Here is a 27,992-nt window from a genome sequence, read left to right on the forward strand (position 1 = left end):
GCAGCCCTTGGGCTTGAGTTGTCAGGGCCCGAGTGTCTGCCTTGTCACACAGGAAACAACGCTTTTGGGGGCTGGAGAGCCAGGAATTCTTACTATCTCAGGCAAATGCACACTAAGGCGTTTTGGCAGCGTTGCCTGCTACCCCGCTTCAAGTAACGGCAAGCGGGAGGCGAGGTCCCTGAGAGAGACTGGCTCTGTGTGAGGCGGGTTTTCCTCCGCCGCGGCTGGAGAGTTTCTTGCGGCGGAAGCCTGCGTTTCAGAAGGCACCGACCGCAGGACTATCCCCCGGCCCTCACCCCGCGCTCCTCCGCTGAAGGCAAGCTGCGAGAAAGCGCTGAGGGCACCGAAGCGACTGAGGGCAGCCGCGAACCCGCGATCCACCCCCGCTACGGGGGGAGGGGGCCGGAGCCAGGCGGGGGCCTCTAAGCCCCGCCCCCGAGCGCCTTCCCATCTGCCCCCGCGGGAGCGCGCGGACAATGAGCTGGGGACGAGCGGCGGGCTGGCGCTGCGCGGCTCGGCGGGGATCTCGCGAGAGCAGGGTGAGCGGCTCCCACCTCTCGCGAGACCGGTGCCTTCCCCCCCCTCCTTCCCCTCCTCCTCCCGGGCCACATCCACACACGGAGGGCGGAGCGGAGCGGACCGGGCGGGCGGTCGTCAGCAGCAGCCGAGCCGAGCGGCGCGGCCCGGAGTGTGAACGGCGCGGAGCGGGACGGCCGCCGCCGGGCACGTGAGCGGGCGGGCGTGCGTGCTCTCGCGAGCGCGGCGAGGCCTGCAGCCGCCTCCCCCTCCTCCCTTCAGTCCCTCCCTCAGCCCCTCCGCGCTCCCCCCCTTCCGAACGGGAGCCGCCGCCGCCGCTGCGGTCCCTTCCCGCCGCCCCTTGGCCCGCAGGTAGGAGCGGCGCTGCGGCCCCCACTCCGGCCCGCCGCCACCGTAACAACCGGGGCTGGCGGCTGCCGCTCCTCGGGGGAGGGAGGGAAGGGGAGGGACGAAAACGTCCGTTAGGAACGGCCGCGGGTTGGGGGGGGGACGGGCCTGGTGCGCGGCCGCAGCGCGCATGCGGAGGTGCCGGCCCCGGTCCCGGCCCGCCCGGTGCGGCGGCCCCGGAGCTGCCCCGCGGCCGCCCGCAGCGCCCCCGCCCGGCGGTAATGCGGCCTCCGGCGGGCCCGAACAAAGCCCCGCGGCTCCGGTGCCCGCTGCCCCCGCGCGGGGCTTGCTGGGCGCGGGGAAGGGGGTTTCCTCTCGGCTGCTCAGTGTTTCCGCACGTAAAACGTGTCTTGAGGGGTGATCCCAGCTAAAACCGTGCTTCGCCCCCTGAGTGGAACTTCACCGCAGGGCCTGGGAGCGCTTGTGGTAGCCTCGGAGTCGGCATCTCTCCTCCCCAGCCCCCAAAACGTGCACTCGGAAGCTGAACATCATGTCCATAATCTTCCTAACGTGTTTGAAAGCCGTTAGCCTCAAAACCTGCCGGGTTTGATGTTTATCTGGCGTTAACAATTAATGAATTGAGCCTTAAGAACACTGGCAGTGGGAGCATCCCTCTGACTCTTTCTACTCAGTTTCACTTTCATACGATTTAGGCTGTGGTAACACATCATGGTGAAGGGTTTTTTGTATCTTTTTCCCTCCTGTGGTGGATTAATAATGTTCTCTGTCTTTGATATATATATATTTTGTTTCCAAAGTCAAAATAATGAGATTTGAAGTTCACTTACGCTGAAAAGAAGCATAAAAGTTGTAAAGAACTTTCTGGGAACCTGAAGAGCTGCTTTGTTCTGATAAATGAAGCATTTATGCTATAGAAAGAGAGCTGAAAAATCCCTCTTCTAAATGTGAGGCTTTTTTTCTTGCCATGAATCATACCTTTGGGAAAAAAGTGTTTGCTACTGTTTTAAACAATTGAATAGTCTTTATTCATTTTACTCAGCCTTAAATTCTTCAGGCTTTCTGAGCTGTTGGTGGAGTTAGGTGGTCTTGACTTTCTAGAGTAGGTAGGGAGCAACTCTTGTGGAAAATTAAGTCTCTTCAAGCAGTCTGTGTGGGTTTTGTGCCTCAGAAGAGGAGAAGGGAGTGTTTTTTCCTGCTGCTGCTTTATGCAGAATGTTGATCCAGTGGCTTAATCTTCCTGACTTTTGAAACATGTTAATACATTGAAAGCAGTATATTAAAATCATACATTATTTTGCTCAAAATGTAGTGTGATCTATATTAGCACTTGTATTACTGAGAAATGAATGATCTTCTGTCTTGAATTTTATCAGCAAGCCCACGTAATGATTCATTACTGAATTATGTGGAATAATTAGATTTGAGTGAGGATGCTGCCACTTGAGCCTGTGCGTATGTGTGCTCAGTGGTAACCCAATCTCAGCACTTTAATGTTGTGCACTGGGTAAAGGGGATAAATCTGACCAACACATGCAAGAATTGTGATTGCTTCCTCACGATTCTGGTGAGGTGGTGATGCTATGAGCCTTTTGTGTGTTTGTTTTAGAGAAGCGGTCTGCTATTTCCAGTGTTTTGCACATATGTAGGTTACATACATCCCAGCACTAAAATGATGGGAAGAATAACCAAAGAGGAATTCCTAAATCTGTCCTTAAAATGTGAATATCCATGTTCCTAAAGGTAAAAACTAAAAACCAGTTGAGGAGAAAAAGGGTCAGTCTGTAAGAGTCCAAACTCAGGTGTATGGATCTTGTATGGATATGATGATCCATACAGCTGAAATGTGATTGCCACCTGCTTCATTCAGGACTACACCTAAATAAAGATGCTCATTAATTTGGTTTGAAATAAATAAGTAAATATTGTCCATTGCCCTTCATCTGTGACTGGCACCCATCTCTGCAGAGAGTTCTGGTGAATGTGAAGGTATTTTGTAATGTAATGCTTGAAGTGTTCTGGGTAGCTCAGCAAATCTGGGGGAAAGCTGTTGGAAGGAAAACTGTGAAGAAATTATTTCCATTCAGTTCCTTTGTTACTTTATGATTGCATTTTCATAGCCTCTCTGCTGTTTGCATTCTTCCTGTGTGCTCTGAGTCAACAAGTCTTGAAAACAAAAGCAAATTCCTCACAATATTTCTGAACTAATTTAGTTTGCAAGTGTTGAAGTACCATATTGTGGAGTCAGAACTTGAATAAGAGTTTTATTTTGAGCACCGAAACAGTCCCTTGATTCTCCTCTGCAACTAGAATACATCTCAACAATCACATGCAAGATCGCAGCTGGGAAAGAATGTGATTTTATCCCAACTCTGGAAATGCCTCAAGGCATCAGACTTACGTTCCCTGTACTAGTCAGAAGCTTTTTAATCACCAGAATACAAAAGTGTTCTGTTTTGCTTGAAAATACCAAGGTAGAACTGGTTCTCTATTACAGTGATCAACTCTCTGACTTGGTCTCTCTTTGGATTGCTACACCTACTATTTTTAGGATATAATTATGGTGTGTTCTGTGGTTGATGTCCAAGTTTTGGTGCCCGTGAGGCTGTTGTTCATCTGCAGCCTGATGTGAATGAACAGCAATCATGTCCTCACTTTGTATGAACCAGATCTTCCAGCCTAAGATCCTACGTTATTCCACTGTGACTGGTTTTGGCAGAGCCTACTCTTGAACCAAGCCTTGATGGCCTCGCGGAGCTTTTTGTAAGTGCTGGAACCTGTGTGCATCCACCTTATTGTAAAGTTGGAGCTCAAAGGTAGTTGCCAAGAGTAGCCTTGCAAGTAGGAAAGAGTGTCTAGAAGCAACAGAGGTAATCAGTGCACATGGCAGCAGTTACTCTGTATGTTCCTGGATGTTTCTGTTTCCTAAATATGTGAATTTTTGTGCCTATCTTATTCTTTCTGTACTGTTCCTTAGACTCTTTTAACTTCTTTTGTTTCTGTAAAGGAATAAGTGTGCTTTTTCCATGTGCTCTTACAAAAAGAGGGATTCTGGAATTTATTAGATTCTCTAATGAGCAGAAATAGGAATGCAGCATCTTTTACAGTGCTCTTTTCTGCATTCAGATGTTAAAAACTGTAAATTCTTCTAAGATTTTTAATTGCTAAACTAGTCATTTTAATTCCCCTTTTATAAATAAGTCTTCTTTTATATGTAATACTTCTGGCCTGAAGCAATCCTCTGTTATAGTAACCTCATATCTCAGGTTTTTGTGTGCTCCTCTGGTCAAGCAAGTCACTGAGATGAAGCTGAACATAATCATAAGAGCTGAAACTCTTCCAGTTGTTCTGCCTGGAACAGATTGTTGGCTAATCTGCACACCAGAAGAGCACTTCCATCCAGTGTGCCAGTGCTCCTTGAATTTTGAGGGCATGACCTTTGAAGATCAGTTGAACACAATGGGTTGTTTTCTTGCTTGTGAAACAGCAACGTTAAATTACCACTCTGAACCCTTCTACCTGTAACAGTCATCTGCATTTTCTCTGTGTAAGGCTGCAGCACAATTCCTCCTTTGCCTCTGGAAAGACAGTGGCTTTTTCTGCATTGTCCAAGTTAAAGTAATCCACTAGACTTCAAATCCCTTATGCTTTGTCAGTCAGCAGCTGGAAAACATCTGCTCCTCATTTCCTTTGAGTTTTGTATTTCACACCATCCGTTCTCAGCACAACATGGGGAGCTGTCCGTCTAAATCTCTCACTTGAGCTTCTGGATCTCTTCTGCCGATAACCTTGGAGATGGTTTTGCTAAGAACCACATGAATTCTTCATAGCAGAATAGGTTCCTGCAACAGGGATGGAGAAGAAGAATCCATAGATTTTTATCCGAAGAGCAAGAACTGAGGATGTGAGACTTCTCTGAGACTTTTTTCCCAAGGGTGTGCAGTCGTCAAAAGCCTTGTGTTGTTACAGACTGGGGGGGGGGGGGTGTGTTTTTTCAGCTTGCAGGTTAATTTATGCTTTTAACAGAACTGAGTTTGATTTGATGAAATTCAGTGTGTGTTCTGAGAAATTTTGGTTTTGAGGTGAAAGTGAAACTGAGTAGAAAGTGAAAACAGGGATTTTTCATTTTGGTGACTTTCCTATAGCAAATGGAAGAGGAATGGGGGAAAACATGAGTTGTTCTAAGAACAGGCTTCATGTTAAAGCCATCATATGTATGCACAGGTTAAAGAACCCCGGTTGGTAGAAGGATTAGGGAGTGAGAGAACAATTTTCAGCCTCCTGGTGTTCCACAAAATATGATAATCTCAAGTTGTCACGTGCAGCATGATCAACATTTCCCAAGAATCCGCTGAATTGAACTGTTTTCAGGAACAAAACTAGTATTTATATTGAGGCAGTTCTATCAGTTTTATTGAAGTTTATAATGAGTTTTATACAAAAAGAAAAACCTTCTGTAGGGTTTGAAAATCGGCCTCATTTTGGCCTTTGTTTGATCCCAGTGTATTCTGCAGGATTCAAATTTCTTGGTTTTGTTGTCTGCTTTACAGAAAACTCTTTTGCAAGTTGTAGATACAAAATGTGGGTGTTTTTTCATTGTCTGCATTTGTTTGGAAATCTAATAACAACATTTTGACTTTCAACTTGTTTCAAGATTGCTTCATATTATATGTTTTCAAATCTTAATATGGCCAAATTTCTGTCCACAGCTCTTAAAAATGTATATCTGAAAGCCTGTCTGTTCCCAGGGTAGCTGAAATGACACGAAGAACAATTAGCATAACACTTTGTACTCTGCTAAATCATGTCTGGATCTTTAGACAGCTTTGTTCAGTCAGACTCATCTTGATGCTGTGACTCAGTGGATGGCACACTCGCTTAAAGCTGGCATGGGTCCGTGGGAGCCTGTCTCTACCAGGTGCTGACATGAAAGCTTTCAGAATGTGAGCAAGGCAAGAAATGTTATCTTGGAATCATGTGTTAAACCTGGCCATGTGGAAGTTAAACGTTCTTTGGTATGATTTTTAGAGCTTTTCCCCACTTTGCATTGTTGTCTTCATCTAATCTTAAAGAGTGGGGGGGTAGGAGTAGAGTACAACAGCTATTGCAAGATAACAGTGATGTGGTAAATAGTGATTTTGTGAGGACTCGGTTTTTGTAAGGACTCCACTCTAATATCTAATGAGTTGCAGGGCAGTTCACTGGCCAATATTACATTGTCTTCATCATACTGTCTTACTGTCCCTTCATGCTTTTTCATAAGATTGTCACTGTTTCTTTGTCTTGTCTGTGTCCCCCCTCCACCTCTTCCTGGTTTTGTTTTTCCCTTTGCTTCTCTGCCTTGTGGGTGTTTGCAGCAGCCAAGCCTGGTTATGTAAAACCTCCCTCTGTACACGGGGTCACCTCATGGCATGTCATCAGGTTCTCTGCAACCCAGGTCCATGCCAGACTAGGTTTTGTTCTCTGCTAATCTCTGCAGCACAGCAGACAGTGAACTGCCAATTGAAAACTGACAGGAGGATTAGTGAGCATCTGTTCAAAGAGAAAGGGCAATGGAGAACTTTCCTGATCTAGTGAGAACTTGAATGGTGCAAGACCTTGCATTAATGACAGGATGCACCGTGCCTTTCCTGACTCTCTGCTGTGAATCACTGTGAGGGTCAGGTTCACAAAGCCTTCTGGAATACCTGATGTTATGAAGAACCTCGTAAGTTCAGTTTTAAGCCATTCTGTAAGTGTGTGAATGAGCTTCAAGGGAATTTATATGTAAGAATGGAAGGAGTAAGGATTAACCTGTAGAATTACCCGTTCAGTACTTTGAAGATTACTGAATGTGTGTAAGATAAAACAGGTGGCCGGGTGAATAGTAGTATTTCTCTCATGTTTGAACTCAAGTCTTTACTTTTGCAACATAATTCTTAAAGGCTTCCTATTCAGGGATCCTTCAGTGTGGTCAGCTTGTCCTGGCTATCTCACTTAGAATTGCCTTCTCTGCTCTCCCTGTATTCTTGTTTTACTGTTTTCCTCTGAAGCTTTCTGTCCTCTGCCTCAGATACTTTTAAACTTATTTCCATCCCCGTGTTTCTCAGTCTCTTAACCTACTGTTACATACTCAGGCTTATTTTAAGTGACTACATGGTATGTGGATCTTAAAAGCATAGCTGAAATACAAGTTTAGCTATGCTGGTAACAGAGTATGTAGCAAACTATATGAAGCAGTATCTTAGTTATGTATCTCTCATAGAATTCATTGGTTTTCTACATAAATAAGTAATTTTGTAACATGCTGCTATGCAGAAAGAAAACCCAAGTCTGATCCAACTTAAAGTCAACCCCCCCCCCCCTCCCCCCCGGTGTGTTATTGAAACAGGACTCTAGATTGAGTAGGCAGTCAGGATAGAGACCTGCTCATAACCTTGACCTTTTTTCTTTTGTTTCCAGTATAAGAGAAATTGCCTTCTGCAGAGCTGGTCTCTTAAAGGAAAAATCCTTGCTTTCATTTTATCCTTGCCATTCTTCCCCAAACATGCCTGCTCTCTTAGAAGCTGGTTTCATTTGGAGCTATGCAGTTTGTGCCTGTTTCTTTTTCCAGTCAGTTCTGTGTTCTACCTGTGTCTGAGGGGCAGTGCTGGAGAAACAAAAACTGCTCTGCAGAGATTGAAAAGGGCTCTACTGCACGGGGGACCCAAGAACAACGTGTTCCTGGTGGCATGTTTTCATGTGTATTGAATTGCTTTCAATTTTGTGCACCTGTCCCAAGGCTGAAAGAGAATGGGGGGAAGAATTACAGGGTATTTCTACTCTGCACTTAAAAAGACCTGAATATTTTATGCAATATATCCATTGTACCATAAAATATACTGTGGGTATTGATAAACTGTTTAGTTAAAACTTCAAGTTGATCCAAATATTGAAATCCTAGGTTAGTATTTTAGTAGGACAGAGGGCGGATGTAACTCTTACAAGTGACATCTTAGGATCTTTAACTACCACATGTGGTCATGGTATCAAAAGTGCTGGGCCTGAACCAAAGAACTGGCATGCTGGTATGAAACAGGAACACCACACCCTTGTCCTGAGGACTGGCTGGGAGCATTGTGCTATCTCCTGACTCACCTGGTGTCTCTTTCTGCTGGAGCAGGGTTTTCCTTGGAACTCCCATCCCGGTACTAAGCCTAACCTTGTTTAGCTTGAGGCCTGAGAGTACAGACTGATGGCAGAGCTGCACTGTAACAGAGTAAAGAATCCCTTCTGAAGTGCTGTTAATAGCATAACTGCAATTTGAGCAAGAGGTCTTGTTTACTTCCCACAAAAATTAAACCTTATTTTTCTTGTTCACATCTATCTTCACATCAGTAATTGGGATTTTACTGCATAAAGAGTGAATATTACGTTTGGTCTTATTTACCAGATCTTACAGCAGAAACTTTTTGCCCAAGCTTCAATTACTTTTAACTTCCTTTCGTCCTGTTCTGTGGTGGTATAGGTTTCATTTTCAAATGTGTTATATGCCAAAGTCATCTTGGATTCTGTGGGCTTATGGTTTTGGTTTTTTTGTGGTCTTCTCTATATAGTAACGTAGGGTATAAACAAAGCCATTAACCTGAGATCAAGGCTTACATGCTTGTAAACTTTGGATGCTCTCAGACATCCCAAACTTCTGAAATTCACTTGTCTTCGGTATGAAAGCTTTTTGTGGCAGAGGAGCAGTATGTATAGGAAGCACTGCTGTGTTTTTATCTGAAATAATATATGTAGGTTCTGGGTGCCTCTTGAATCTGTTAAGTTATGTAATAAAAGCCTTGTAAGATTGAGATCTTTTAATGTTTTTTTAGATCAACATGATGCGTAAGTTTAAAACTGCATCTGTTTAAAGGGATTTATGACTAAACCTGCTTGTTTTTCTACAGAATTGTCTGGTGTTTCTCAGCTTGAAGAAGATCTGCAGTCATTATTGATCCTCTTTCTTGGCGTTACCATTTTTGAAGTGAAGTTTGCCTAGCTTTCTAGTGTGAGCTCTCTTTTCAGCCATCTTAAACCAAAACAATAATAATAAAAGAAATATTTTTTTTGATCCATAAAGTAGACAAGTTGTAGTTCTACAATGTCCAAGTCATTCCAGCAGTCATCTCTGAGTAGGGATTCACAAGGTCATGGGCGTGACCTCTCTGCAGGAATAGGCCTTCTTGCTGCTGCTACCCAGTCTTTAAATATGCCAGCATCTCTTGGAAGGATGAACCAGGGTACTGCACGCCTTGCTAGCTTAATGAATCTTGGAATGAGTTCTTCATTGAACCAACAAGGATCTCATAGTGCACTGTCTTCTGGTAGTACCTCTTCCCATAATTTGCAGTCTATATTTAACATTGGAAGTAGAGGTCCACTCCCTTTGTCTTCTCAGCACCGTGGAGATGCAGACCAGGCCACTAACATTTTGGCCAGCTTTGGTCTGTCTGCTAGAGACTTAGATGAACTGAGTCGCTATCCCGAGGACAAGATTACTCCTGAAAACTTGCCTCAGATCCTTCTACAACTTAAAAGGAGGAGAGCTGAAGAAGGTTATGGTAGAGATGGCAGATCATCCACACGGGAACCGCCATACAGAGTACCTAGGGATGATTGGGAAGAAAAAAGGCATTTTAGAAGAGATAGCTTTGATGATCGTGGTCCTAGTCTCAACCCAGTGGTTGACTATGACCATGGAAGTCGTTCTCAAGAATCTGGTTATTATGACAGAATGGATTATGAAGATGACAGATTAAGAGATGGAGAAAGGTGTAGGGATGAATCTTTTTATGGTGAGACTTCGCATAACTATCATAAATTTGACAGTGAGTATGAGAGAATGGGTCGTGGTCCTGGTCCCGAGAGATCTCTCTTTGAGAAAAAGAGAGGTGCTCCTCCAAATAGCAATATTGAAGACTTCCATGGATTCTTACCGAAGGGTTATCCCCATCTGTGCTCTATATGTGATATGCCCGTTCATTCTAATAAGGTGAGTTATGCACCAGATACTTCTATTTTCCTTTACGTTGTAGTATCTGTTCTGTTTTTACCTATTTCCTTAATGATTTCTATAGCCTGGTTGCTTTTGAAATGATCTGCAAGTTGGTTTGACAGTGAAAAAGGCACTTGATTATTTACACGGTAATTGTTAACAAACATTGTAAACCAGGGCTTTACATTAATGTGTTTTGTTTGCCCAGATTGCTTAACTTCAAGTCAAACAGCTATCATCTACTGGGATATCTTATTTATATTTTACATCTACATGTTCTCTTAACCACCAAACATCTGGCATTCATGCAGGTTTGGGGTGGGGTGTTTACTGTTTTGTTGGTTTGGGGGGGGTTGCAGTGTATCTACTGTGCTGTTCAGGAAGCTAGTTTCAGCTCTCCTCCGCATCTGTCTTGATTGCTGATTTGTATGTAGTTAAGATGCATTCTTGCACAGTTCTGCTTTTTCCCTGTCCAAAGGGAAAGAGTTAATGTAGAGCCCTGGAACTTAATTGCAAAAGTAAAAACCACGTTTTAGATTAGCTCATTCTTGCCTTTTTAATTTCACTTTAACACTTTATCTCATACTATGGCTGAAATTTGTCGTCATTGTTCTCCTTTTTCACAACTTTCTTAGACACTTCAGACTCACTTTTTATTGTCACATGTTGCATCTCTCCCTGTAAACTCTCCCAGCAATCAGTCTGCTGTTGCAGTATCCTGCACTGTGTTCCTAGTAGTGTTCTTTACTTGTCTCACAAGTAGAGTGGATCTTCGGGTATATTCGGTTATGCTGAGACTTCCCTCTTAGTTTAGCCACAAGTAGCTCAGCTCTCTGCAGAGGTAGCAGGTTACTCCAGATGTATCCCTGTGTATCCAGATGTTATTTTCAGAGCCTTCTCACTTTGAGCTTTTCCAGTTTTACTCATCTTGCTGGTTTTCAGTATACACCAGGCAGTTCAATTGGCTAATGCAGTGTCCCTCTTGTTACGATTAGCAGCTGATTAACCTTCAAATGCACATATAGTACATGCTGTTACTGTAAAATGGATACAATGTGGAATTGCTGTTACTAACCATTTCTTTACAGTTACCTCTCAAAAAGCGCTGCTTCTGTACATCTGATCTCTCTGACACACGAGAGTTACTCTGTCCCTGCAAGTAAATGATCAAACCAGCCTTAGAGCCACACGCTGTATGACTCCAGCTGATCTGACAGTTTATGAACTTGTGTTGCTTTAATTGCTTTCGATGTAAAATAATCACAGTAATCCGGGTTTCTTGTCTCCTGTATTTGACCTTTATTTTCATAGAAGGCTTTAAGTGTTAACGGTTTAGATGTCATGCTCAGGTCTGTAAAAGGACTTCATTTGGTTAGATTGAAAACATAAACTTCTGAGGCCCTTGAAGATGGCAACCAGTAATCCTGTAAGTAGGGTTCTTTTTAGCACTTTATTTTAAAGCCTCGTGCTTCTTAGTTTGCTTTGGTATGCAGATCTGCTGAAAGGAAATCCAGTGTGAAATATCTTCCCAGGTATGAGAAATACCAAATTCTTTTGACAGCATAACTTAAGTGGCTGTAACTTCTTCTGTCACATGTAAACCCATCCAGTTTTTAGGAATATGCTTTGACTTAAACTGCTAGTACACCATAAATATTTGAGATTGGATCATCTGTGTCTTATGACCCACATTTGGGCTTTGTTTCTAATAGCAGAAATCATGAGAATTTTTCTCTTTCTCTCCTTTTTTCCTCTGCTTTGCATACGTGACAGTTACAGAACATCTTATTTTGTGTCTCCCACAAAATTGAATCCAGTTGCAGTTGTAATCTGATCTGAACCAAAATGTATGGAAAGCAGAAAGGGAATGCTTTTCTTAGCTGGGACAATGTACAATTACTGCAGTACCGAAATCTCATTTTCCCCACCTCCAAATAAAAATATGGATTTTTTGGAAGGGTATGATAGCGCAAGGTGTGTTTTAAGCCCGAGCAAGGGGATAAACACCCTTCACTGGCAGCCTAATCCTCTGCTTTTTTCTTATTTAGCCATGTTCTTAACTGCTGCTTTCAGTTGATGTGTGTATATTTTAAGGCCCAGTTTGTTTTCTGTCTAATTGTGAGATAAATTGTGCCCCAGTTTCTCTAGGCACTTTGTCAGTCTGATCCCTTTCTGAAGGAGCGAGGTGTTAGCTGTGGAGGGATTTTCTCTGCCAAGGAAAAAGGCTGCTGCAACACGAGCAGATGAATTTGGAGGTTAAATACTCGGAATGGTGGTTCATCCCAAAGGGAAAGCATGCCCCTGTCCCTAATAGAGGCCTAAAATTAGGTGCTTAAGTTTGGCCTAATTTTCTGAAGAACAGTTTGTCCTCTTGCTTGTATCCGTTGAGGCAAAAGGTAGCCTGAGTTCTATGATCCTCAGTTCAGATTTTACGTACCTTAACTTTGTTCAGCATCTTGTCAGTATCTAGTGCCCTGAAACCTTGGAGGGGTGACACTTTAGACTGGGTAGAGACAGGGAGAAAATTCCACATTTAGAACTTAATAAGAAGTTAATAATGTAGATGAGCCATTGTTCTGCAGGGGGGATCCTAAGTTACGTGTCAGATCTGCTAAAGGCATTTGAAATGGAGTGAGAATTCCATCTCCCAAACTTTGCCTTTAGTTTGCAGGTAACCTCTGCTTCAGCTTATAATGATAATTTATTTAAGATAAGTTCAAAGCATGTTATGTCTACCAGAATTGGCCACTGAGGCTTTACAGGTTGTGCACCCAAATTTAAAGGGGTTTTTAGTGTTGAAAGAACTCTTTTCTGGAGGATAGTGCTAAAACTAGTTAGCAGCTTAAACGGAAGAAACTTTCTTTTAGGGCTTAAATGCGTCCTAGGTAAGCTTGGGGGATTTTTATCCTAATTGCCATTGTATTTATTAATTTATAGTTGCAGTTCCTACATATTGTGCAGTTAACAAGAAAGTGGTGCTCAAATATCTGGATAAAATGAATGAAGGTTTCATCTTGCTCCATGTTACAGTCTGTGTGTTATGGAGTAATATTGTAAAGTAGCTTAACAACACGATGGGAGATGTTAAATCCAGGTTTTTCCCCTTTGGAAAGTACAAGGTAGACATGTAGCATATGGAAACCCTTAGGAGGCCTCGGGAGTCCCTCATTGTACCCAGAGGGATGGCTGTAGAGTGGTGGAAACTAAACAACAGGAAAGATGAGGGATTAGGAGAAACGTCCTCTGTGGGTGCTGTGCAGAAATACACATGGAAAAAGAGACAGAAAACAGTTGCTGGTGCAGGATCCATATTCACAGTTTTACAGATGCCAATATAACACAAACTAGTACTGTTACTTGCAAGAATGTAAGCAAGTGGAGATGTGGCACGTTGTACTTGGCTAAAGCAGGAGTCTCCCTGTCTGCCCTTCTCTTGAATAAAGAACTCCATTTGTAATGACAAAACTCTGCAAAGAGAAAGCAGAAGGCCCTCATTCCATTCTAGTGCTAAAGCCAGAACCAGGAGGAGTTTCACCTGGTGATTTGGTTTAATTATAATGGTGTTACTCCTCCTTTGTGCCATCTTGGTTTAGATCTCATTTTTTCCCTGATTATTCCCCTCAGATGGTTCTATATATTTCTCCTGTACACTTGTGGTTTGTCCCCAGCTATGCACTTTGATTTCATTCAGTCTTTCCTTTCTGAATTCCTTGCAGTTTCTTGGCTGCTTTATGGTTCTGAAAACCTGAGTGCTTTGTTCACATTAACCTTTCAAAGCCTGAGGAATGAAGCAGAGTGGAGGAAATTCTAAAGTTACTGAGGACAAAAACGACCTCAGTATCCAGTTATAAAAGTTGCAGTCACAGTGATGTGCATGTCTGCTGTAGCAGTTCCCCTGGTAAGCTTTGCACCTTGGAGGCAGGATAGGCCCATAGATCTCAAGACATTGTTCATCAGACACCTTTTCACCCAGGTTAGGAGTTAAGAGGTGGGTCCGGTTTCAGTGTCTCTTGACAGCACTACAGAAAAAATTTATCTGTGAATTTTTGATACTTCAGCTTAGAACAGAAGGGACTGCGCTGTAGAACGTTGTTTTGTTAAAACTGGCTTCCCAAATGGGGCTGTTAACTCTCGTTTACTTTGCTGCAGGAGTGGAACCATCATATCAATGGAGCAACTCACAGCCGGCGCTGTCAACTGCTGCTTGAAATGTATGAATTCTGAGTACAGTAAATACCCTTGTGGCATGAGGGCATTTAGGAGCTTGTAATCATAGAGTCCTGGAATGGCTTGGGTTCGAAGGGACCTTGAAGCTCCAACCTCCTGCCATGGGCAGGGACACCTTCCACTAGAGCAGCTTGCTCCAAGCCCCTGTGTCCAACCTGGCCTTGAACACTGCCAGGGATGGGGCAGCCACAGCTTCTCTGGGCACCCTGTGCCAGCGCCTCAGCACCCTCCCAGGGAAGAGCTTCTGCCTAAGAGCTCATCTCAGTCTCCCCTCTGGCAGGTTAAAGCCATTCCCCCTGGCCTGTCCCTGCAGGCCCTTGTCCAAAGCCCCTCTCCAGGTTTCCTGGAGCTGCTCTAAGGTCTCCCCTTCAGGAGCCTTCTCTTCTCCAGCCTGAACAAGCCCAGCCCTCTCAGCCTGTTTCCATAGCAGAGCTGCTGCAGCGCTCTGATAGTCAATTATGTTGCACAAAGCAGGCTTAGAAAACATGGCATGTGCCTCTTGGGGAATAAAACATCTTAAAAGAGCATCTTCAGGACAAAAGGGATTTCTGTTCGTAACTTTTCTGGTCTACATGGAACATTCGATCTGAACAGCTGAAAAACCATGGAATTTTGTAGTAGTCACACCAGCTTCTAAATTTCTGTTGTGAAACATACCATACAATTTGTATTATAAATTGGCAGATGTGTTACCTGCAGTGGAGGAAGCTGCTCTTTAAGAACAGCACTTCTGTCAGCAGAGAAGTCTCTTGTGGTGGTCTGTATTGGGCAGAGTTACCGTGTACTTAATCTGTGTTAATGTAGGAAATTCCTACTTGTAGGAAAATTACTACATAGGTATAGGAGGGTTTTCTTAATTTTGGTTGTTTGTTTCTTTTCAGTTACCCAGAATGGAATCCTGACAGTGACTCAGGACATGGGATGTAAGTAGAAATGAGTTTTAAAGACATTCGTAATGTTTTATGTGAAACAACACACCTCCTCTTCAAACTGATACCTCCCTTTGTTTTCTACTAGCCAAAGAGCACCAGTAAAAGCAGCTAAAGCTGACTTCTCCTTAAATGCCCTGCAAAAATCAGGGGGGGTTGAGAATGAAGGCTTCAGTTTCTTGCTTTAAAATTAAATGCATTTTCCCCTCTTTCTAGGGGTGATCCCTTTATGTTGCAGCAATCCACAAACCCTGCACCAGGAATTCTGGGACCACCACCACCTCCCTTTCACCTTGGAGGACCTCCTGTTGGGCCAAGAGGTAACAGCAGCTGGCACCTACTTCTGCAAGACATAAGTTCTTGATATGTTTTTTTTTTGCTCTTCTTGTTCTAAACCACTGATAAAACATTTTTATGAGCAGTGCAACTGAAATACTTGAGTCCCTCCCTGGCCAAAGACTAGTACAGATCCTATACTTCCTCCTTTTTACCGTCTGTTAACTACCAGCCACATCATTTTGGCTGGGTTCTTATCTATGTTTGGTTAATCCACACATGGGTTGGCCTGGCATTTTTTTGTGTCTGGAAGGTTTTTGTCTCTGATTTCTGGTGTAGCTATATGTTGGTGGATTTTGGTTTTTGTGGGACTTACGAGAATTCAACGTCCTGAGTGTTTCACCCCCACTTAGTTTCAAGTTAATTTGACGAATAGATTTGAGCAGCAAGTGGGGAATGGAAAGATGGATTGTTGGTATGAAGGCAGGCTACAAAACAGTTGATTTGCCTGAAGTTGTTACTTCCTACCTTTGAAATAGTTTTTTAAAGAGCAAAGCTAATCAGCTGATGCAGGTATGCTGAGAGAGCACAAGTATTGCAGATACTTTAAAGGAAGTTTTAGATGATAGATGCATTCATACCAGATTTCATTAAAATAATACTGTTAACTTCCCAAACCATCTCAGACTTGACTTTGAGCCCAACTATCGGAGAGCCTTTCTTAGGCATTCTGCTAGAATTGGTGTTGGGTTAGAGCTAAACCTAGCAGTCTCTTTCTACACCTAGAACCCCAACTTAAAAAGTGTATCTGGGTTAAAGAGATCTCACGTCTTTGGGACCTTTTGCTGTGGCAAATCTTTCTAAAACAGAAGAGGTGGGTTTTTTTCCAGCAGGTTTTACTTATTCTCAGCTATTTCTCCACATCAGTAAATGCAGCTTTGTCCTGGGTTCAGCAGTAGCAGTCATTTTTCTCCTTTTTAGTAGCTGGTGCAGCTGTGTTTTCAACTTTAGTCTGAGAACAACGCTGATAACACTAACGTTTTCAGTTGTTAAGTAATGCTTACCCTGATCAAGGACTTTTCAGTCCCATGCTCTGCCAGTGAGGAGGGGCACGAGAAGCCAAGGAGGGACCAGAGATAGGACACCTGACCTAAACTAGCCAAAGGGGTATTTTATACCACTGCATGTCATGCCCAGTATAGAAACTGGGGGGAGTTACCCAGAAGGCCCAGATCACTGCTTGGGTTGGACTGAGCATCAGTCAGTGGGTGGTGAGCAATTGTATGCTCTCCTTCTGTTATTTTGCTTTGCTTATTATTATTGGTAGTAGCAGTGGTGGTTTTGTGTTATGCCTTAGTTACTGGACTGTTCTTATCTCACCCTGTGGGAGCTATGTTCTTTTGAATGAGGAAGAAGGAGGAGAGTGAGCAAGCGGCTGCATGGTTCTGAGCTACTGGGTGGGCTTAGACCATGACAAGCTTTTTCAGTGAAGTTAAACTGAACAGAATGATCAGGAAGGGAGGCCTCAAGTTACAAGATTGTTGAAACATCCTTTTTGGACTGTAAGGAAACAATTAGATTTTAAAATCTGATGTCATTCTGGTTTAGTATTACAAGTGACTTAACTTGATTTTGTGCTTCTGTATCTAATCTATGATTCTAGCTCTTAAGAACTTGTGAACATGAGACATGTTAACACCAGTCTTACAGGTTGAACTAAGCTTGCTCATTCTTTCATTTCTTAGGAGCTGGAAACGGAAATATGCAAGGACCGAGACACATGCAGAAGGGCAGAGTGGTTAGTATTAAAAGCTTGATGTTTAGGGGTTTTTGAAAACTAGAGTTTTATATTATATACTTTGCTTTCATAAAGTCTTTAAAAGCAAGGGTTTAGGATTTATTTGTGTGGATATACTGAAGCTCCAGAATAAGATTGAGGTTCCACTGTGCCATGTACTCTACAGAATTACAGTTTCCAAACTGTACAGACCCCATTTAAACATTCTGTTACGAGGAAGCTGTGGGACATGAACACACAGGAAACTTTGGCACTGCAGGCATCCTCCTCTGTGGAATCCCTGGAGCTTCAGTGCTTTTATTATATGCATCTCATTTTGGTTACTACTAAAAAAATACAACCTAAGTAGAGCAGAGCCTTGGCAGACTCTATTTGGAGTTTGCTGATACACGTTCTCTTTCCATCCTGTGATGCATGCTTTGTCTTCAACAGGAAACAAGCAGAGTTGTTCACATCATGGATTTCCAGAGGGGAAAGAACTTGAGATACCAGCTGCTTCAGCTTGTGGAGCCATTTGGAATAATTACAAATCACCTGATTCTAAACAAAATCAATGAGGTAAGGTGAGGCCCTTCAGTACTGCTGCTGGCACTGCTCAGTGTCCTCGGTGTGCTTAGTGGCTGAGCTTATGTTTTCAGAAGGACTTGGCTACCAAACAAGGTAGCTGCATGTCACCATGGTCACACGTGTGAAAGGAGAGGGACCAGTATATTTCTTTCCAGAAATGCTGTATTTTACCTTAAATATTGTTACAAAATCCTTCTGGTTGGTTGCTCATGGCTTTCTCAAAAACTCCCTGTGCTTGCAAATTCCTGTCTTGTTCTCATACTCTCTGGAAACCTGCTTGGTCTTTGTTTGGGTTATAGAGTGTTGTGTTTTGAAGTGTGGAAAAAGCCAGTATTGCCACGGGAGAGAAAAAAAACAGGAAGCAATTGAATGTTCTGAATCCAAATCTAGGTGGAATGTAAACAAATAGTTCTAGTTGTGCACCTAAGGAAACGATGTGAAATCCATGCCAGGCTCTGCAAGTCAGTTAATGTTGTAACCAAAAAGCAGTTTCCACTTTTGATGCATCAGTTTTTACAGGAAAGCAAGGGAGAGCTTGGTATTTGAAACAAAAATACGAATTCTTGAAGGAGTAGCACTTAGTTTTGTCATTTGTATGATTTCAGGCATTTATTGAGATGTCAACAACTGAAGATGCCCAGGCTGCAGTGGAATACTACTCAACAACACCTGCACTGGTATTTGGTAAACCAGTGAGGGTCCACCTGTCCCAGAAATACAAGAGAATAAAGGTAAACCATTTTTGTTTTAGCAGTGCCTCATTTTAATCTGGGGCAGACAGTGTTCTGAGGCACTCGTGTTTAATTTAGTCTCAATTTATGGACTTCTCAGCTGTATCATGTTCATATGGGACTGTTGCCCATGTATATTTTATGTAGTATGTCCTTAAAAAACTTCATTCCCTCTTTGTGTTTTAGAAACCTGAGGGGAAACCTGACCAGAAAACTGAGCCACCAAAACCAGAGCTTGGGCGTGTGATTCACCTCAGCAACTTACCTCATTCGGGCTACTCTGACAACGCGGTCCTCAAACTGGCTGAACCCTATGGGAAAATTAAGAACTACATCCTCATGAGAATGAAAAGCCAGGTAAGAACCCTAGAGACAGACAGGCCTGAGGGCTGGAAACGGAGGTGTTTAACTGTGAAGAAATGCTGCGCCTTTCACTGGGACACATGGAGCCTCTCTGCTCTAGCAGAGAGATGGAAATGATTAGAGGTCTGTGTAGGTGGTGCTTGGCTATCAGCTTACTGCAAAATGTTACTGGAACGGGAGCTGCTTTAAAAAGAGCACAGGCCTCAGCTGTGAAGGTGATACATTTACCACTGAGTTTTTGTTGTTATGCAGATTTTTAGGAGTCTTGGGGTTTTTTAAGGCTGAAAAAACATATCCTATGAAACGTGAACAGATTCCGCTCTTGCACGTCTTTCGTTTGCCCTTGATTTCTGATTCTTTAAAGCAGTCCTGCTGTGGCTAGCAAAATGTTTTGGATGTGTATGTACATGAGTCCTATAAGTACCCTTGCTGTGTAAGCTGGATGCAGGAACAACTTTCTCCTCTCTGCCGGTGATACTCTAGCCCAGATGACTTTTTAAAAGCTTTTTCAGCAAACTCAGTGTGCTGTAGGCTCGTTTCTCAGAGGAACGATTCCCAGAGCTGGGCTGATAGACGAGCAGTTGCTGCCTGCTCCAGCCTTCTCCTGAAAAATAACAAAATGGGGAGTGTCTTGGCTACCCTGGAATTCCCAGATACTTAAACACCAAATAGTGAGTTTCATTGTCCAGATGCTTTTTGTCTCATAGAATCCAAGGCTGGTTTGTGTTGAAAAGGACCTTAAAGCTCATCCAGCTCCAACCCCTGCCACAGGCGGGGACACCTTCCACCAGAGCAGCTTGCTCCAAGCCCCTGTGTCCAACCTGGCCTTGAACACTGCCAGGGATGGGGCAGCCACAGCTTCTCTGGGCACCCTGTGCCAGCGCCTCAGCACCCTCACAGGGAAGAGCTTCTGCCTAAGAGCTCATCTCAGTCTCCCCTCTGGCAGGTTAAAGCCATTCCCCTTGGCCTGTCCCTACAGGCCCTTGTCCAGAGCCCTTCTCCAGGTTTCCTGTAGCCCCTTTAGGCACTGGAGCTGCTCTAAGGTCTCCTCAGAGCCTTTCATTTGGAATCAAGCAATTGTGAATGTTTGGAGAGGTTGGGTCTGAATCTTGTAATTTCATTTCAAACTTTGGACATGCTGTGTTTAAAGTTAAATAACTTTGCCTGCAGGAATGTTGTGCATTTCAGAGTAATTTTAAATGTGTTTTAATATTTCCAGGCTTTCATTGAGATGGAGACCAGAGAAGATGCTTTAGCTATGGTGGAGCATTGTGCCAACAAAGCGCTTTGGTTCCAAGGCAGATGTGTGAAAGTGGATCTGTCTGAAAAGTACAAGAAACTGGTGTTAAGGGTAGGTAGTAGGTTTAGTCCTTTAGTTGCAGCTGAAGGTATAAAGTGAAGTAGAAGAGGGCTGTCGCTTGCTGGAAATTCAGTGCCACAGGTAAAATCAAAGGATTTGCTTCAGTGTTTTCTGGCTCTTTAAGTGCAGTCACTTGGTGCGAGTAGGATGTTAGGAGGCCTGGAACAAAGCAAAAGACTTTTCCTTTAAGATTAAACCAAGCCAACCAGCTACTAGACTTCAGATTTTGGAGAAATTGGCATAGATCTGAATGAAAATGTCTGTGTTCAGAACATTCTGTGATGTTTGGTATTTCACTCACCTTTTTCTGAAAACAATCAGTGAGTAAAATCCAGCTGGGCAGCAGAACTATGTACTCGTATGTTGTACACTTAACTCTTGACTTTTCCTTTCACAACTGCTGGGTGATTTGTCCATTTCATTGTACACATGCTCTTGTGTACAGCAAAAAATAAGACAATGTCATTAGGGACTCCTTTTTAAACTACCAAGTATTACAACAGAATGGGTTTCCTGTGTTGGATGCCAGCCAAAACCTTTCTCTATAGCACCCGAAAGCTTTTTGTTTCCTACTGTGGACACTGACCCCAGCTACCTAGATAGGTAGATTGTCTTATCTCATTTTTAAGAATAAGCTTTGTGAAAGCTCAAATCTGTAACTGCACCTTTGCATGTGCAGCTCACATAAGGAGGGAAGGGTTGGCCGATAGCTTTTTTTCCTCACATAAGACCAGGCTAATATTGTTGTACTTACAAGACTCCCTCTGTCAGATTAGGGCACTAGAGGGAAAAGCAGGAGAAATCTGAGCTGTCACGCTGTCTCAAAAGCATAAGCTTTCTGTGTTGTGGAGGTGAAGAAATCTTATGATTCCACATGGTCATGCACCAAAAATTAACACTTTGGGGCAAATTCTAATACTTGCCAATGCACTGAATTACTGTCCATGCTACTGCCATACAAATGGAATTTCCTGTTCAGTAACTCGTAAATAAGTGATGTGAGACTGCTAAAGCTTTTCCACTACTAAGGAGAAAGAGAATAGATTGACTGATTTGTGCTGTTGCCTGCACCACACTGTACCAGTTCACAATTGTGCGTGGTTTTTCAGGATATCCCATTTGTTTTGTACTGAATACTTGGTAATTGCTGTCAACAAAGACATGGGGATTTTGGTTGGGTAAAGTCCCATCTAACATAACAGCATAGTTGGTTGGTAGGAGGGCATGGTGAGAGTACCTGTGGAGTAAGATAGTTGGAAGGGCTTGGCTAGTGTGCTGTCTGGTCTGGATTAGTGCTGGAACACCTCTGTCACCACCTCTGCTGCACCTTATGCATTCTACTGTTTCATTTTAGATTCCAAACAAAGGAGTTGAACTGCTGAAGAAGGATAAAGCCAGGTAATGTCCCATTGCTGAAGCATAGTGTTGCTTAAAGAAATATGAAAATACTTAATCCAGAGCATAGAAATTGGACTAAAAGAAGCCAGGCAAGCTCTGAGGTCAGACTGCTGTTTGTTGTGCCCTGAGATTAAGTGTTTCTCTTTTGCTGCCTATCCTCTTCCTCTAATGATGAGGTCTCACGGCCTTTTCAGGCTCCTCAGGAAATGTTTTCCAGCCCTCAGTTAGTTTTGCCTTCCTGCAATTTAAACCCATGAGCAGTTGTCCTGTCTTGTAAGGACAGATCCTCCTTGCAGCAGCGTTTTGCATATTTGAAGAATGGGATCCTTCAAGGTTTCCCTCAACCTCTTGTTTACTGAACTAAGACACAAAATTTCAGGCGTGTCTAAAGAAACAGACCCTGACTTTTTTTGTAGTGTAATTTCTGGGCTCTTTTAAGGTTTACAAGGAAGTGTTCTTTGTTCTTTACAGAAAGAGAACGTATTCTCCAGACAGCAAAGATTCTCCAAGTGATAAGAAGTCTAAACCAGATGCTACTCAGAAACCTGAAAGTGGCAATGTAGAAGATAAAGTGAAAGAGGAGAAACAAGATGATGCTGCTGAGCCGTCAGGCACTAAAAGCGCTGCACAGACAGACCAAGATGAGCCCAGTTTACTCCTGGAGTCTGAAGATGAGCTGCTAGTGGATGAGGAGGAAGCAGCAGCACTGCTGGAAAGTGGAAGCTCAGCAGGAGATGATGCAGATGTTGCCAATTTAGCTGATGTGACTACTGAAGAGAAGAAGGAGACACCTGATGATGTGACCATAAAAACAGAGGGGAATGTTGCAACCAATCCAGCGGCAAAGAAGAAGCTTAAGAAGGTAATTGTATAGCAAGGTACCCAAGTGTGGAAAGCCCTGTCTAGCTTGAGTAGCACACTACAGTACGTTCAATTTGAGGTCTCCTTCTGTGGGTCTTTAAAACACTTGTGTGCAAACTGTCTGAGGAGACATGGGTGCTAAAGCTCTTGTGAAGAAAAAGGAACATCCCACTGGATGCAACTTGGAAGTGGAATTGGTTATAAATTCCTGTTTCTGTATTAAGCTGTTAACCTGGGGGCTTCTACCCATTTTTATTCTCCCCTTTTTTGAGTAACACTGAGCAGCCAGGAGTATTGAGTATCTCTTGAGTACCTCTTGAGACCTGCTGCAGTTACTTTTGGAGCACAGAGCAGAAGGATGACATTCAAAAAGTTGTTGGGACTTGAGGTTAACATTTGTGCATACAAAGTTGTATGTGCATCTACATTTTATGCGTATCTGGAAAGGGAGGCAAGTCCATTTGCAGTTAGCCGAGGCCCATTTCCAGTGGAAGGTGATGGTGGGGAATAATTTCAAGGTGTATTCAGTTATCTGCTTGCTGTGAATTCCCTTTTTCTCCCAGCCAACCCCACACTCTCGTGGGTCTTTATGCCCTACCAGCTGCTCTTTTGATTCATACTCGGTTCTGTGCAGAAGCATGCAAAGTTTTAGTATCTTTATTGACTTGGAATGTTGTTTTGCAAACAAGTTATGCATGTTCCTTATTCTTACTGAATGAAGGGTGCATGGGTTTAACCCTGGAGGATCATTTGAGCAGGATGCTAGTTACACAGAATCCTACCAGCAGTGATTATTTCTTACTGTGGGCTGCCTGTAGTTAAGCCTGTGGGATACTGATGTTTCTGGCAGGAAAGCATCCCAAAAATCTGGATTCAGACAGAATCACTGTCTTACAATGAAGCTGGATTTTAAGAGACCACCGCAGTTTGGGTGGTTGGTTCTTGTGGGTTGGTTTTTTGTTCTTTAATGCAGAAGCTCCAAGTTTTCTACTGGTTGAAAAAGAGCTCTGTTTTTTTTAAATGTACTTCCCTGTTATTAATGGGCACCAAATTGTTCTGCTAAAGTTTTACCTTTTATGAGTTTGAGAATTTTGTGGAGTAGTTTCAGATTGGAAACAAAACTTGTGCATTCCCAAATGACTTCCACTTAAAATACTCTTGTTGAAAGGACTTTTGAAAAGTAAGATCAGAGTAACAAGAGTAATGCTGAAATTGCCACGTTGAAGGTCAGATGTTGGTATGATAAAACAGCGAGCCCTCGTGATGCAGAAAACACCATAAATATATTGTAACCTAAAACAGAACTCTTGATTCTGGGTTAGTGGGAACACTGTGATGCTTCTGCTCGAGTAACATTTTCAATGAGTGAGGTAGGTCTTGAAGGAAGAACTTTGGGTGGTTTTCCAGGAAGTTTGGAGAAGATCTTTCTCTTTTGAAACTGAAAACTGTTTGAGGGGAAACATGTTAAGAATAAGCTGATGTAAGGAAAACCATTTTCTTGACAGCGCTATGTGGGAGGCTTTCCACGGAGCATGGAAGGCTTTGTCACTCTGGATGAGGTTGGTGATGAAGAAGACTCAGATCATCAGAAACTCCGCAAGTCGGGCTTGGTGGTGAAAGCTGCTGCCAAAAACGATGAAAGTTTGGCAGAAATCAAGGTAGACAAGATTGAGGAGGCAGAGCAGGAAAATGAAACCCTAGAAAATGGAACCAAACCTGAAGATAACTTGAAGACTGAAAGCGTTGAAGCTTCAGACACCACAACAGCACCGGATAGTGAGAAAAATGCCCATGAAAACACAGACACCCAGGATGAACAGGAAACAAAGAGTGTCCAAGAGAAAGCTCTTGTTCCAGACGAATTCAGGATTGGGCCATACCAGCCAAACGTCCCTGTTGGTAAGGCTGTTTCCGTTTCTTCTCAGATATGTCTCTGTGCATTGCAGTAGCATTTCTCATTTCATCTGCCTTTTATTTCTGGCAACACATTGCCTCTGAGCCTTTCATTTTAGGGCTTCCCACTCTTCTCCCCTTCTTCACTCCTCCTCTAACCCTAGTATTTCCTTTCTTTTTTTCCCTTATTTCCATACAGTTCTCCATAACACTTTCCTTTAGGTAGAAATTAAATTGGAGAGGTATATTTTAGTGACACAGATTCAATTAGAGGCACCAGTCACAATAGTGGTGATAGTTCAGATTCATACTAAATACTTAGAACTCAAAACTGATCAGAGAACGTTGTTAGTTCTTTTGAAGGAACCAATAAAATGGACACTTAAGCTGAAAGATTGACTTTAAAATTCAAGAAGAGCCTGCACATACTTAGTTGTTGGTAGGCCCTGGCTTGACTAAACTAAACCAAGGACTTTGAAAGATAAAGCAGCTTTTAATGTAAAGTGAATTACGGTTTTAAGATTCAGCTGAAATAACATATGACATGAAAAGAAATGATGTAGAGTAGATCTCTTAGTTTATTTTGTGGTGTTTACTTCTCTAGGTGTGAATTATGTGGTACCCAAAACAGGGTTTTATTGCAAATTGTGTTCCCTGTTCTACACAAATGAAGATGTTGCAAAAAAGACCCATTGCAGCAGCCTTCCTCATTATCAAAAGTTGAAGGTAAGGCAAAAACTTGTTCATTTTAAGTGGCGTGATTCTTTCCTGGGGAATAGAGCTGAATGAGACTGCACTGAGGAAGAAAAAAAGCTGTTCAGGGAGTGGAAATTGGCTATTCTGTAACTTCTAACTCAAGCTAGACCTCTTCAAATCTTCATCTCGTGACTAGAATCCACAGGATCCATGTTTTAAAGATGGGCTCCAACATTTTTGTTTGTAAACCTGGATTAAAGAGGGCATTCCAATTGGAGTCAAGGCCAGGTTTAGCAGTAGTGGTGCAGAGTAAATACAGATGACTTAAATCCCTTCCAGTTGTCCCTTTGTGAGTGGTTTTAACCAGTCAACAGAGCTTAAGCTGAAGTTTTTATATCTTTAAAAAAGAAAAAAATCCATATTTGCAACTTCTGATTTTGTGAGCATGTTTTACAATTCCCAATTGGATTAGGTATCACATGATTGCATGGCACAAGTGATAATGCTGCTGCTCTATCTTTGTGTACTGTGAGCTGCTTTTAAATACCGCCTCTGAGAAAGGGAAATCCTAAACAGAACTCTCAGAGTAGTGCAATGTGCACATAAAGTGACTTAATCCCAGTCGATTACTGAGCTGAAAGCAGACCAAGGGGGTCTGAAAAGAAAGTGGCACCTCAGATGCCAAATCATTTGGCAGATGCCACTCAAATCATTTGCTTTCTCCCTTGCAATAATAGGGAACCCTACAAAAATACAGGACCTTGGAAGGCAGATGGCACAAATAAATGGCACAAAGCAAACAACATTGTCAAGGAGCAGATCAGAAAATCAATTCCCATGCAGAGTCTTGTAGTAAGAAACCCCACCTCATCCATCACCCCATAGCGTGTTTTGTTTTCTTTTTATTTTCCATTGAGGTACCTGGTTATGGGACTTTAAAGACTTGATGTAAACGGGGAAGTGGGGGAAATAATCCCAAGTTATTAACTTTACCGCTTAACACCCGATTTGATTTGCTTTGTCCATGGCACGAGTGACTAGCGAGCTGTGCTTGAATGATTTCCTAACACTGGTGTGGTTCTAGAACTGGGGAGGGAAGGAGGGGTGGAAATACAGTTTTGGTTTGGCAATGGCACTTCTCCAGCTGGGAGTCTTGGTCACTGTGGGAGCATTAAGAGTAAAAGGAGAGATGAAGTGATACTGTTACCAAATGTAACTGAAGCAGTAACAAATTCCTCCAACTTCCAAATAACCCTTTCTTTAGAGAGGGGAGATGTTTTGTCCTTGATCTTACAGATGGCAAATTCTGACCAGGTAAGTGGCACAGTCACTGACATGATTCCATGACACAATCGGAGGTCATTGTCTGGGCCTGCCAGCCAGTAGGGAAGGAGAGGCTGGCAGAGGCTGCCCTTTGGTGTTTCCTGGTGGCAGGCTGTGTGTTCAGTGACATGGTAACAACGTGGTGCTTCAGAGGAGCTCCACTTTAGCGTACAGAGAAGTGCCAGGCTGTTAGTTACAACCTTTGCAGTTAATATTCACAGATATTACAACTTTAGAATTGGGTTTGTTTCTGTTACTGATGTTGTGACTGTGAGAAACTCTTTAAATATATCCAAAATCTGATTGCTTTCTTTTAACAGAAAATTCTGGATAAAATGGCAGAAGACCACAGGCAAAAGAAAGAAGCTTAAAAGGAAGGAAGGATGTAAGGAGAACAGTGGCTTTGTTTTTAATGTTAATCTTTTATAAAAGCAGTACCAGTAGTAGATGGAAATACTGTATTCTTTTTTGTTTTAGTGAGATACAGTAGGCATTATAGGTCTGTTCATGTGTTAAATGTTGCAGCAAAAAGCATATGCAGTTAAGTTAATGACAGAAATCTGTTCTTCATGTGAGAATGGCAACAAGCTTTCGTTTTGACACTTCAAGCTATTAAAGAAAAGAATCTTGCACCTTTGTGGGAAGCTCATCTATGGGAAGAAAACTTCTTCATTTAAGTGGAATTTGCTACTTTGGAGCTTTAGAAATTGTCTTTCAATTCCATTCTCAATAAAATATCAAAAGTAACACTGTATTTCTAGTTTCTCTAGAACATTCCATGTTTCAGTCTGAGCCTAGCAGGTATTTAATTTCCAGTGTAAGGCTGTCATTGCATTTCACTTTTGAAAAGTCTTTCAATGTAAGTTCCATTTTTAAATGTTGAATTGCAGTTTCTTTTAATGTCATTGCTGTTACATAGCTAATAGGAGAATTAGCGATTAGTCAGCTTTAGAACTTTGTGCTTTTTTTGCCCCTAAGCTCTTGATAGATTTTCTTATTCAGCTACTCCGTGTATATTTAGTGCAAAGTAAATGCCTGTTCTTCTCTGACCAGTATTATTTCCTTGAGCTCTTCCTGCTTTTACTTGAATCCCGTAGCTGTCGTACATCTCTAGTACATCCAAAAGCAGCATTCGAGTCCTGAACTGTAAAAAAGTACCTTTATATTCTTCACATGTAATTTTTTCATACCTGCATTTTAAACCCAGTTTTGTTTAAAATCTGGTTTTGTCAAGAATCTTTAGAATTGTGCTCTTAATGTTACCTGCACATGTGAGATGTGGACAGGAATATTTGCATGTGTAACCTGTGTTTATCTGTAGTTTTTGTTATTTACTGCTTATTTGTGAATTCAGGTTACTAAAGTGATTTACCAATAAATAAAGCTAGGCGCCAGTACTTTGTTATAGCTGTTTGGCATGTTAACCAGTGTGTTACTGAACTCTTGACTCCTGTGTTCATGATACCCTACTGAACCCCTAGCTCTCTTTTTAAAACCTGCATGTTTTAACACCTGTGAGTTAGCTTGTTGCATAACTTTTTCTTTCTCTTTCCTAAAACCTCTTTCGGTTCCAAACAAATTAAAATATCACTTGTTAAAACACTGACAGGTATATGCTGCTGACAGTTTTATTTCTTAACGGCATCTCCTTCAAAGCTGAAGACACAGCATGTTCGTGTGATAAACAGGG

The 27,992-nt window shown here is 42.6% G+C and overlaps 1 protein-coding gene and 1 long non-coding RNA gene across 6 annotated transcripts in view; both read left to right on the top strand.

Moving 5' to 3' along the window:
- LOC133270882 (uncharacterized) overlaps positions 1–27,992 on the top strand; it is a 131,785-nt gene that overhangs the window by 36,552 nt on the left and 67,241 nt on the right. The gene's annotated exons all lie outside the window — the stretch shown is intronic.
- MATR3 (matrin 3) lies at positions 415–27,908 on the top strand. 5 transcript variants are annotated; one of them, XM_061456440.1, is made up of 15 exons: positions 415–539; positions 8,793–9,877; positions 14,030–14,091; positions 14,989–15,030; positions 15,253–15,356; positions 17,058–17,110; positions 17,543–17,668; positions 18,283–18,408; positions 18,595–18,765; positions 19,991–20,122; positions 21,486–21,529; positions 22,001–22,391; positions 23,896–24,289; positions 24,888–25,009; positions 26,623–27,908. In XM_061456440.1, exons 2-15 carry the CDS (start codon positions 8,987–8,989, stop codon positions 26,671–26,673), a joined length of 2,709 nt encoding a protein of 902 aa, XP_061312424.1. In that variant the 5' UTR covers positions 415–539; positions 8,793–8,986; the 3' UTR covers positions 26,674–27,908. The 5 variants fall into 5 exon arrangements, with proteins under 5 accessions (XP_061312424.1, XP_061312426.1, XP_061312427.1 ...); XM_061456438.1 differs by lacking the exon at positions 415–539 and adding an exon at positions 775–888; XM_061456442.1 differs by lacking the exon at positions 8,793–9,877 and having other exon boundaries at positions 451–539.

The sequence above is a fragment of the Pezoporus flaviventris genome, unplaced genomic scaffold, assembly GCF_033815535.1.
Source record: "Pezoporus flaviventris isolate CSIRO_AGI_PZ_B2104156 unplaced genomic scaffold, CSIRO_AGI_Pfla_v1 ptg000023l, whole genome shotgun sequence".
Lineage (NCBI taxonomy): Eukaryota > Metazoa > Chordata > Aves > Psittaciformes > Psittacidae > Pezoporus > Pezoporus flaviventris.

Coding starts and splice junctions, on each gene's coding strand:
- MATR3 (XM_061456440.1), top strand. CDS start 8,987: ATGTCCAAGTCATTCCAGCAGTCATCTCTGAGTAGGGATTCACAAGGT. Junction 24,290..24,887: donor CCAGCCAAACGTCCCTGTTG/GTAAGGCTGTTT, acceptor TTACTTCTCTAG/GTGTGAATTATGTGGTACCC. Junction 25,010..26,622: donor CTCATTATCAAAAGTTGAAG/GTAAGGCAAAAA, acceptor TTCTTTTAACAG/AAAATTCTGGATAAAATGGC.